A 12,348-nucleotide genomic window follows, 5' to 3' on the forward strand; every position below is an offset into this window, starting at 1 on the left:
GCCAGGGTAACCTCAGGGGGTGGACGACCTTGGCGCTGGACATGGGCTTGCAGCCCAGTTTCTGGAATGACCTAGGGCAGAAGTCAGTGGTCTCTGATAGAGTGTGTCTGTTGCATCCCCCTCTAAAGGGGATGGGGGATGCAACAGACACACTCGCCCGGGGCTCCTTGCAGAGGATGAGAGTAGCCCTTCCTATAATGCATCTCCTGCCATCCAATTACCAGGCTGCCTATCTCCTGGCAGAAGCAGCCTCTCTAGAAAAGAGGGCTGGGATGCAGTTAGCACAATCAATCACAAAACCCCTCAGCACCACTAGGCTGGCCCCGCGCTGGACCAGAGCTAATTACAAGGGAGGAGAATCGGCATCCTACTTAGGAAGTGGGAACAGAACAAGCAGAAAGAGCCCAAGGGTGGACCAGGTGGGCCTCTAGGCAGGGCCTCCTAGCATCCCCTGCTAGGGTAGGGACCAGCCTCCTGGAGCCTCCTTCTTTCTGTTTCTTGGGGCAGGTAGGGGTCAGGAATGCAGACTGGTTTAAATGATTAAGAAAGACAAGGAGGTTTGGCTCTATAAAGAAAGCTGAGGACAGGGCCAGCACTTGTGCTGCTCCTCCTGCCATCTCCCCAGGATGAGTCCCACCTATGTCACCTGTTCAGTCCCACTTGCCTGTAGGCCCTTGTGTGTGTTCCAATCACTCAGCCATATGCAAGGGCCCTGAGTACTCTGTGTGTGCTGGATTGAATTAAATGAAATTGACTTGACTGCTGGGGGACGGAATTCAATCCAAATTGCAATTAAATCTTCCTAATTTGAATCTGCTAATTGGAAAAGGCTGGGCAGAAGTTGGCTGCAGTGCAATCTATCTTTTATGGAATTATTCAATTTAACAGAGAGTGTACCTGAGAATGAGCAAAGGGCTGAAGAAAATGGAACATGTGAAAGCCACGACTTCCTGCACCTAGAAGCACCCTTAGCATTCAATTGACTGGAACTATTCTCTGGAATCATTCCTGGGTGTGCATGGGAAGGGCTCCCAAAGCAACCCTGGACTAAGCCTGACAAGTGGCTGAAAAATGACATAACGGCACATCAATCTTTAAGATAATTCATCCTTTTCCATTGATAGATTATTTTACACTCTAAAAACAAAACAAAACAAAACATTTTTGACCTAAAAGTTGCAAGAACAGCATAAAGAATTCCGGTATACCCTTCACCCAGATTCCCCAAATGTCACCATTTTACTGCATTTCTATTTCGTTCTCTCTCTGTCTCCCTTTCTCTCTCCCAGCCAATGTACATACCTGCACACACACACACACACACACACACACACACACATACATATATACCCACACACAGTCCTCTGTGAAGATAGATGATAGATTAGATAGATAGATTTTTCTTTTTCCCTAAACTGTTTGCAGGCATGATGCCTTTTACCTCTAAATATTCAGTGAACTGCATATCTTTTTAAGTTTTCAAGGGTTCTGATCCAACTCTAGTTAATATCGGCTCTCTTTTGAGCTAGATCCAGAATTGGGTGGGACCCAGGATCCAAAACCAAGCGACCCTGCATCTCAGGACAACAAAGATGTCTGTCCTGAGTGAGGGAAATTATGGGCAGATCGCTTAGGGGCCCATTATCTGCAAACACTCAGCAACAACACCACCCTCAACCTCTCTCCCCAGCTCCCCTCCTCAGTCCTGACCTCCAACCTGGCTGGCTTTGCCTCCATCCTTCAAGATGCAATGTAAGCCTGTGTTTACACAGCCACCCCACCCGGCACTGCCTTGCTGGCATGCCGTGGCACTTCTCTGTGGATCCCTTGAGACGCACCTCCTCCAGGAAGCCTTCCTGACCACCCAGTTCCTCGGAATTCTCCTTTCTGCTCTTCCCCTAGGGACCACTGGTTGATATCCCTCACTGAGCCTGGGAAATGTTTTCTATCCCTGTCCCCCTCCCCCTGCAGGACCATGAACACTGAGTCCTACGCTGGGCACATAATAGCACCCAGTAACATCTGAGCTAATTGCTAGAACGAGGCTCACATGGGACCATCTGGCCCAGAGGGTGGCTGGGAGCAGAGGCAAAGGCTGGGGCCTGAGAACTAGGCCTCCTGCACCATTCAAAGTGAAGGAAAACAGAAACTCCACGGATCTGGCAAGACCTTCCTCCTCCCTCCCTTCCTCCCTTCCTCCCCCAGGGGCCCTGAAGACTCACCAGTCAGTGCCCTCAGCCAAATACCTGGGCTGAGGTGTCTGCAGTTGGCCGAAGTCGAAGCTGGGGTGGAGGCGGTGGGGGTGGACAGATACACGCTCCTGACTCCGCCTGCACCAGAAGGGATGGAGAGCCCTCGCATGAGGGGCTACCCAGGCCACTAGTTCTCAGGAGCTCTGAGAAACCGGGGCAGCCTGAGGGTGCCCCACTCTTGCAGGCCCGCTCAGCACCCGCAGTCTAGCAAGCACTGAGCTTCACCACTCTTGACAAACTCCAAGGAAGCTTCCCAGATGAACAGCAGGATGCAGCTCAAGAACTCTGGCTGTCTCCGGGCTGTCCGCTGTGTGGAGGTCTCTCCCTTGGTGTGTCTGTGGCAGATTACCTGGCTCCACCCGTACTCCCTGCCTCTTTGCCCTTCTCCTTCCCCTGTCCTTGGTGGGCCATCTTCAAGACACACAGACTCGCCTCCTACAGACTCTATGCACCCCTCTACTCCCATCATGCTCTTCTCCTCTCCTCAACCCTTTTTCAACACTCTTCCCAGCTTTCATGGCACAGGTCAAAGCCTTCCTCCTCCAGGAAGGCCTCCTTGAACATCCCAGATCATGGTGACCTCTTCTCCTTCTGACCTCCTACAGCACTCACCTTCTATCTTAAGCATCCCCAGCCTTGTAGTCATGTATGCTCAGGGCCTTAGAGATGATCTAGTCCAGCAGTTCTCAAAGTGTGCTCCAAGCATCCTTGGGAGTCCCTGCAACCCTTTCAGGTGGTTCAAGAGGTCAAAACTATTTTCCTAATAATACTATAAGGCTATTTGCCTTTTCACCCTCATTCTGTCATAAATGAACAGAGAGGTTTTCCAGAAACTACATGACACAGATTCTGCAAGATTGAATGCAGAAGCAGACATAAGAACACAGCTGCCTTCTATTAAGCCATACATTAAAGAGATTTGCAAATATGTTTTAAAAAAAGTCATTCTTCTCACTAAATTTGTATATAGTGGCTATTTTTCATAAAAATATATTATTGGTGCTAATATGAATTTGCTGTTATTTTTAAGAGAATAAGTATTTAAAACTTTTTAGTTTTCATTTTTAATATGGTAAACATCAATAGTCAAAACCCACATAAACAGAAGCTCTTTGTAGTCTTCATTAATTTGTAAGAGTGGAAAACAGTCCTCAGATCAAAAAGTTTGAGATCCACTGACTATCCAACTCTTTCTCTTGACAGTTAAGGCTCAGAGAGGCGCAGTGACTTACCCAGGGCCCCACAACTACTCCAGACCTATTTGATTAGAATTGTCTAATTTTGCTCCCTACTTGTTTCCTAATTATTAATATGCAGCCGGACTCTATCTAGACCGTGGGCTCTTGAGAGCTCTTGAGGGTGGGAACCAGCCATTCCTGGAACCAGCCATTTTCTTTTGGTATTCTTTAGGGTTCTTGGGTGTTAGAATCAGGCAGTCATAAAGCTGGAGGGGACATGAGGGGTTCCCTAGTCAAATTTCCTCCCGTACCATGCAGGAGTCCACTGTGAGGATTGTGGACCACCAGTTACCCAGTCCCCGACCCTGCACCTGGGTGATGCGATGGGGACACACACTGGCTTCTGAGGGAGTCCCTGTCAGGTCAGGACAATGCTCACTGCCTGAAATGAACGCCTCTGAAACAATAGCTACTTCCTACAGAGACCCACTTGGTGACTGCTGTCCAGGCCAGGGAGAGAAGCCAGGAGTCCAGGAGCCTGTAGCCCCGCCCCCGTCTCCGCCACACCCGGGCCACGCCCTCGCCCTGGCCCTGCTCACGCCCTCGCCCTGGCCCTGCCCCCTCACCCGGCCCCATCCGGGTCCCCATCTCCGCCCCAGGCAGCACCAACCTGGGGTGCGAGACCAGCCTGCGGTGCTGGGCTTCCAGGAGCTGCTGCTGCAGGAGGTATTGCTGGTGCAGGGCCTGAGGTAGGAAGGAGGGACCTGTGACGTCCTGGAACTGCAGGGTGGGCAGCGGGGTCAGCGACTGGTGCAGGGCGCCGCTGTGCTGGTGGGCCGGGGCCATGTGGGCGCTGAGGCCTGGCTGCGACTGCACGGGGTGGGCCAGCGGGAAGTCGGGAGCGAGCTGCTGCGGCTGCGGGGGGCCCAGGTGGAAGTGGCGGCAGGAGGTAGCGTGAGGATGCTGAGACCTTTGAAAGGGGGCACCTGGAAGGCAAGGACAGAGACATCTCCATGACGACCAGCACGAGCGGCCGCCACACTAACCCTCGTGCCCACCCGGAGCAGCCTGGGGCTGGTGAAGCTCAAGACCTACATTAGGACACAGCAGCGTCATCACTGTTAGAGGCATGTGGTCATCTTTAACCCAGCCAGGTGAAGGCTGTATGTGTGTACCTGCTGGAGGGGGGAAGTGTATCTTTATTTTTTTTTGTTTTATTTATTTATTTATTTATTTATTTATTTATTTATTTGAGACGGAGTCTCGCTCTGTCACCCAGGCTGGAGTGCAGTGGCACAATCTCGGCTCACTGCAAGCTCCACCTCCCGGGTTCACGCCACTTTCCTGCCTCAGCCCCCGGAGTAGCTGGGACTACAGGTGCCCGCCACCACGCCCGGCTAATTTTTTGTATTTTTAGTAGAGACGGGGTTTCACCGTGGTCTCGATCTCTTGACCTCGTGATCCACCCGCCTCGGCTCCCAAAGTGCTGGGATTACAGGCATGAGCCACCGCGCCCGGCCAGGGAAGTGTATCTTTAATAAATACATATGCATCCTCTTTATAATTAACATACTTGTTTAAAAGTTTTAAGGTTCCTAAAGCTTGGCCTTTTGAATTAGACTCCTATGCAAGCCCACTGACCCTACTACCTTTCTAAAGATGCCACATGGAGAAAAGTTAGTCCAGCCTAGCCAAGCTCTGAATTTCACTGAAGCCTGGCCAGCCAGGACTCAATCCATATGGAGCCCTAATTCCCAGAGAATAAAACAACCAGAAGTTGTTTTGCATACAGTTTTAAGGAAAAAAAAGACTCAGATCACAAGAAATAGTTTTTAATTTAAGTAATAGTTAAATAATGTGTTATAACGTTATCATTTATTTAAAAGCAAACATGTCCAGGTATAAGCTGGGTTCAGGCTACATTCAATTTGAGCTCTAGTCCTTTTCTAAATAAAATTGAGCTTGATGACAAGAAAGCCTTACAAATTCTCCCTAAGTGAAAATCCAGCTCTAGGTGCCAAAGGGAGGCCTTTAATGAGGCCAAGAAGTAGACCTGGCATTTCAGAAAGATTTACAGAAAACTTCCTGCTAAACATGGCAGATTCAGTACATGTCTGCTCCTCCCAATACCCACTAAAATGAGAACAAAGGAATAGAGACAATAAACAGACAAGGACAGAGAACAGGAAAGGTGACATCAGCAGGCAACAGATGTCAACAAATTTTTGGAAGAAAAAGAAAGCAGATGGAGGAATTAGCAGAATTGAGAAATTGAAAACCAAGCACCTACCAAAGGAGTGGTCAAGAAGAAATGGACAAGTCTTGCTGCACAATGCTGGAAGGGTCAGAAATTGGAGGCAGTGGCTACTTTGGAAGGCAGGAGAAAGGGCAGAGCCGAGAACAGGGAGACTGATTGCAATCTGTGTAACGAGCAATTCTGCCCAGGGCTCCTCCCCTTTCTCATGCAAGGCAGTGACTTTCCTTCCCAGAGAGGCTACAATAGGAGTGGGGGTTGACCCAAGGCAGGAGAGGGCAGGGGTGCAGCACCATGCTAACAAACACAGCAGGATTAAGTGAAAGTCTGAATATGGAACTTTGGAATCCCTCTCCTCTTCTACTACTTGGTGCCAAAAACACTGTTACCCAAGCGTGTGCCCCTCCCCTGCACCCTCCACAGCCCCAGGGTGAAACTGGGGGATGCTTCTCTAAAGAGAATCATTGGTACCAGGAAGAGCTCTGCAGATACTTCTGGTTGAGAGCACCTGAGATAAATCGTTGGGTCCCCAACTGGCCACTCTATAATGAAGCCCATTCATTGAAAAGTCCATTCTTACCCTCAAGGCACACAGACATTCTAGACAGCTTTAGTGACCTATTCTTTGGCATGAACAGAGAGCCTAAGAGTGATTGGTCTTTTGATTACAAAGTGAAAAGAGAAAGAGAACCTACCACATTTTTAAAAATGAACTCAGAGAATCATGTCCTTTGCAGGGACATGGATGAAACTGGAAACCATCATTCTCAGCAAACCAACACAGGAACAGAAAACCAAACACCGCATGTTCTCACTTATAAGTGGGAGTTGAACAATGAGAACACATGGACACAGGGAAGGGAACATCACACACCGGGGCCTGTCCAGGGGTGGGGAGCAAGAGGAGCGAGAGCATTAGGAGAAATACCTAATGTAGATGATGGATTGATGGGTGCAGCAAACCACCATGGCACGTGTATACTTATGTAACAAACCGACACGTTCTGCACATGTATCCCAGAACTTAAAGAATAATTTTTAAAAAATGAACTCAAGGAACAGAGTTAATGCAAGGGCTAGAAAAAAATTAACTTCAAAACAATATAACCCGTACCCTCAGGAAAATAAGATGTTGGATCCATGCAACAACAGGAAGCTCTTGAAGAAGGATCAATGAGAAAACAAGAAAAAGAGCTCTTGGAAATTAGAAATGTACGAGGTGAAATGAAATTCAACAGGGCAATTGGAAGATAAAGCTGGGGACTCTCAGAAACCGGAATGAGAAGACAGAGAAATGGGGAAGGGGAGGAAAAAAGATGCAAACGTTGAAGGAACCAGTCAGAAATTGCACATTTCACTAGAAAGAGAGAGAGAATGGAGGAAATGATAGGGAGAAAATTAGGAACAAAAATTACAAAGCTTGTTTCCTAGAACTGAAAGTCTGCATTTCTAGATAGAAAAGGCCTCCGAGTGCCCAGCAAAATAGATGGGGGAAAGAACCCACCCGAAAGACATCTCCCTGTGAAGTGTCCAAACAATGGGAGCAAAGAGGTGGTTCTGAAGCCTTCCAGAGAAAAGTCAAACAGGTCCCATGAAGGTCAGAAATCAGAACAGCTCGAGATTTTTCAAGAATGAATCCAGAAGCTTGAAAACAATAGAGCAGCTGCCTTCAAGGTATTGAGGGGGAAGGGTGATTTCCAATCTAGAATTATCTGCTCAGCCAAACCATTAATCAAGTATGAGAATAGAATAAAGCCATTTTCAAACATATAGGAGCTCAAAAAAAATTAACCTTCTCAACACTCCTTCTCAAAAAGGTACTAACACAAACCAAGAAAGAGGAACAACAAAATAAGGCTGCACCCGACAGAGGTGGAAGGCTTCCCAAGCACACAGCTGTGCAGGGACCTCTGCAGCCATTCCACAGGGGAGCAGGAGGGTGGGGACTCTGGGAGGAGATCTGAAGCAGAGGAGAGGGGACTGGAAACAATGGGACTGCTGACAAATGTGGCCACATGAAAATAGTATTACTGCACAGTGGCTCACATCCATAATCCCAACACTTTGGGATTACTTAGGAGGGTAAGGTGGGAGGACCACTTGAGGTCAGGGGTTCAAGACCAGCCTGGACAACATAGCAAGACCCCATCTCAATAAAAGAAAGGCAAAAAAAAAAGAGTATTTTTAAAAGTAGTATTTGAAGGAATTTTATAATGTGATAGAGAGTTTGGTAAGAATTTGTAAAAATGCTATGGAAAACAAAACAATCCAAAGAAAGTGAGGTAATTATTATGACCAGGAAAAGAAAAAGTTGTGTGAGAAACTGTAACAAACACCGCATGTTCTCACTCATAGGTGGGAATTGAACAATGAGAACACATGGACACAGGAAGGGGAACATCACACTCCGGGGACTGTTGTGGGGTGGGGGGAGGGGGGAGGGACAGCATTAGGAGATATACCTAATGCTAAATGACGAGTTAAAGGGTGCAGCACACCAACATGGCACATGGATACATATGTAACAAACCTGCACATTGTGCACATGTACCCTAAAACCTAAAGTATAGTAATAATAAAATAAAATTAAAAAAAAGAAACTGGAACTACCTTTATGATGTTATACTTGGCTCAACAGTAAACAACATTTCTATATTAACAGTAAAACAAATAATAAGCTATATTAGAACAGAAAAGGACATTTCTTCCACAATATGAATAACATAGGCAATATCAGAAATTTAAAAATAGACAAATAGAAATCTAATCTTTCTTTGTAAATTTGCTTGATAATTTATGTCTTTCAGGAAAGAAATGCCTGAAGAAGAGTTAAAAGCCCACTGCAGTTGAGGGATTTTGCCTCTGATGTGGAGGGCAAAGGGCAGACCGAAGCTGCTTGGCTCAATGTGTCTTATGCTAGTCTATTCAGCCTTGTAGATTATGTGCATGTCACTGATCAACTTTTTAAAATAAATCTTTGCAAAAAGAAATGAAAATCCAAAGAATTTCTGCCTGACTGCAAGTAAGCCAGAAAAGAATTATCTAGAACTTTAATTCCCAAAAGGATTTCCATAAGTCAGGCCTCTCTGCCTCATAGATTCTGGCTTTGGTGAGTCCGGGGACTGCAGCATGAGCAAGTGGCACCGGACCCCCTTCCCCTCACTCCATGGTCTACCATCACACAAGACAAAGGGAAGGAGACTGCCAGTGTGACAGAGGGAAGGAGGGCAAGAAAAGGGAAGCACAGCAGAGGGATAAAGAAGAGAAGTAGAAGATGAGCATGACTATAAAGGAAAAGAATGGGGTGAAAACGGGTATTGTCAAGACTCTCACCCAGCACTGTCCAGCAGAATTAAAATGTGGGCCACATAGGGAATTGTACATTTCCTAGTAGTCACCTTTTAAAAAGTAAAAAGAAACAGTCGAAATTAATTTTAATAATATATGTTTCTGTAATTCATCATATCCGAAATGTTATTTCAATATATATTCTATGTAAAAAATTATTGAGCTTTTTAAAATTCTTTTCTTTTCCTACTATGTCTTGAAAATCTAGTGGCTGTTTTGTACTTGCCACACATATCAATTCACCCTAGCCTCATTCCAAGTGCCCAGGAGCCACTGGAGGTGAGTGACTTCCATTTTGGACAGCGCAACTCTATAGGAAAAAAGCCAACTCCATACACAGAGCAAAGCATTTCAGCCAAGTTTCCTAACTGACAGAGTGGAGCAGTGACCGTTGCTTACTGGTGAAATCCAAACTCCTTGGCCTGGTTTTGTTTGTTTGTTTTTGTTTTTTTGAGATGGAGTCTCGCTCTGTCACCAGGCTGAAGTGTAGTGGCGCGATCTCAGCTCACTGCAATCTCCACCTCCCAGGTTCAAGCCATTCTCCTGCCTCAGCCTCCCGAGTAGCTGGGACTACAGGTGCCTGCCACCACACCCAGCTAATTTTTGTGTTTTTAGTAGAGACGGGGTTTCACCATGTTGGCCAGAATGGTCTTGATCTCCTGACCTTGTGGTCCACCCGCCTCGGCCTCCCAAAGTGCTGGGATTACAGACATGAGCCACTGTGCCCGGCCTCCCCTTGGCCTGATGTTAAAGCTACATTCTCCTTGTTTCCCACAGACCCCTCCAAGCCCTCCCCAAGCCGTCCACGCTGGTCTACCAAGGAGCCTTCCGCTTTCTCTGGAGACTCATTAGGAGGACCACTTCTCTCACGTTCCCACTGGAGAGTTTGTGCGCCCATCTCCCTGGCTGCTTTTCCCATCTCGAAAGGTCCGTGTCTCCTCTCAGCTCCTCCAGAAATACCACCCTGCCCACCAGCCCCAGGGATGCCTTCCTATGAGTGCTGAGAACTCCCTTCTTTCCCACTCTTTTGGCACCTGGCAGTGGCTACCTTGAGCCGTCTCTTCACACTGGCCGCCCCCACCAGGCTGGGCTTCGTGTCTTTGCTGTTTCTGGATCCCCACGCACCTGGCTTGGTGCTGGCACCCAGTAAACACCTGCTTGTCTGACGGATTGTTGTGGGGAGTGAGGGAAGCTCCGTGGCTCAAAGGAGCTGCGGGTTTGAGGCTGGTTGAAGGCAGACTGGTTTGAAATGGAATGGGAAAGAGAATGGCAAGTGGGGCCAGGTTGGCTCTGGGTTTTGATGCTGTGGCATGGGAGGGCCAGGTCAGGTGGGGCTGGCCAGTACCCTCCCGGGTGGGCCCTGGTGGAGCCTCCCCCACTGCCACGAATGTGCAGCTGCCTGCCTCGCAGCAGCCCCTCCTGCCATGAGGATACCCACTCTGTCCAAGGAGCCTTCAGGTTTCTCTGGAGGCTCATTAGGAGGAGCACCAACCGCCCCAGCCTGGGGAGGTTTCTACCATCCTATAACCTGTGCCCTCCAGCGGACACACTGGAAAGTGAGAGCAGATGCCTTCTCTCCAGGGTGGCAGCCAGAGGAAGGTGGGCACAGGTACCTGGCTGTCTGTAACATTCTAGGCAATTTTTACCTGCAAGGTCCTTTGACTTCCCTTCTGGGAGGCTGTGCTGCTTCCCTCCACCATCTCCATCCCCAGAGTGGTTCTTGGTCTCAACACCCTGCTGAGAAGGGAACTGGAAGTGGAAACATCCACCTTGCCCCCTGAGGCCTCTTCTCAGCCCTAAATCATGTAGGGTCTGTAACAGTACCAGGCAGCAGCTGCTCTGCTTAGTCCCTAAGACCAAAGGAGTGAAGCTCTCAGGATAGAATATCTGGGCCCATGACAAATCAATGATCAGTGATGTCTGAAAAACAGACATCCCAAATACCCCATTAGTAGACAACCTGCAGTTTTTCCTGTTAGAGTTACTCCTTCAAGTTAAAAAATAATCTCCAGATGTCCCTGATTACATTATGCATTTGTCATATTTCCCCAGGCTAAAATGCCATCAGTTGAAAGACCCATTATGAGCTAAATAATATTTTTAGGGAGTAGGGAGAAAGAAGGGTCTCCCAGAAACAAACAAACACCACATTAAATAAACACATCAATGGTAAGACACACATTCGTTTCAGAAGAAAAATGTGCATCTTAGGATTCTGGAGTTGATACGGACAGTGAGCACACCTGAGAATTGGCCAGGAGCTGTACCATAAAGCAAGGGGTGGGGGCCTGAGTGAGGTGGGTGCAGGGCTGAGGATAGCCCTGCACAGCTGGGACAGGGGGAACCCACAGGTGCTGGGCTCACCTGACGCCCACCTGGCACGCATGGTGCACACTATAGGTGACCCACAAATGCCTGGGGACTGCTGGCTGCTGGATAGTGGGTGGATAGGAGGACAGAAGAACCCATAGGGGAGGGAAAGGAAAGGGAGCAGCAGAGAGCAGTGGGGAACGTGGGTGGGGTAACAGTGACAAGGTCCCCGAGTCTCTAAAAGGCTCACTGCCTTGCCTGGAACACTCATCTGATAAGTGACAAAGTAGAAGTTTGAACCAAGGTGTTTCCTGAAAGCCAAATGTGGACGGGCAGAAGGGAACAGAGTACAGGGAGTTAGGAAGCTTGATGAAATATGGTAGCAGTGAGACAGTGCTGTGGTCTGAATGTTGGTGTCACCCCAAAGTCATTTGTTCAAATCCTAACCGCCAAGGTGATGGATTTAGGAGGCAGGGCCTTTGGGAGGTGATTAGATCGTGGGGATAAAACCCAATGAATAGGATTAGTGCCCTTATGAAAGAGGCCCCAAAGAGCCGGCTTGCTGCTTCCACCAGTGAGAACACAGAGGGAAGGAGCCATCTATGAGGAGGTGGGCCCTCACCAGACACCAAATCTGCCAACACCTTGATCCCGGACTGCCCAGCCTCCAGAACTGTGAGTAGTGCATTTCTGTTGTTCATAAGCTCCCAGCCTATGGCCTTCTGTTACAGCATCCAGGACAGACTAAGACAGGGGGCCTCCCAGGGAGGAGGACGGTGTAGAAATAGGGCCAGGACACCAAGAGGACACACTGGGTGCAGTCAGGGGGCTCCTCTGGTCAGCAGATGAGGGGATTGGCGTGAGGGCTGGGCCTGGGCAGTAGCAAAGAGCCAGGCCAAGAAGTCAGATGCCAGGGACTGTGGAAGGCAGCAAAGGCTTCTTTAGGAAAGGCTGACTCCTGAGCTGGAGGTCCTGATGCTCCAGCCCCAGGAGGAAAGCTCTGGAG

The 12,348-nt window shown here is 48.4% G+C and overlaps 1 protein-coding gene across 8 annotated transcripts in view; it reads right to left on the minus strand.

Moving 5' to 3' along the window:
- The window catches only part of ARK2C (arkadia (RNF111) C-terminal like ring finger ubiquitin ligase 2C), a 128,732-nt gene that overhangs the window by 24,485 nt on the left and 91,899 nt on the right, over nt 1-12,348 (minus strand). For 7 of the 8 annotated variants that reach the window (XM_055233435.2, XM_055233446.2, XM_055233455.2 and 4 more), the window contains 2 exons: nt 4,101-4,416; nt 2,223-2,330 (listed from right to left, as the gene is read on the minus strand). The exons of the other annotated variant lie outside the window; for it this stretch is intronic. In XM_055233435.2, the coding sequence (XP_055089410.1) occupies nt 2,223-2,330; nt 4,101-4,416 (424 nt within the window). The remainder of the gene's footprint in view (nt 1-2,222; nt 2,331-4,100; nt 4,417-12,348) is intronic. 8 annotated transcript variants of the gene reach the window in all.

Source organism: Symphalangus syndactylus, chromosome 1, assembly GCF_028878055.3.
Source record: "Symphalangus syndactylus isolate Jambi chromosome 1, NHGRI_mSymSyn1-v2.1_pri, whole genome shotgun sequence".
NCBI lineage: Eukaryota > Metazoa > Chordata > Mammalia > Primates > Hylobatidae > Symphalangus > Symphalangus syndactylus.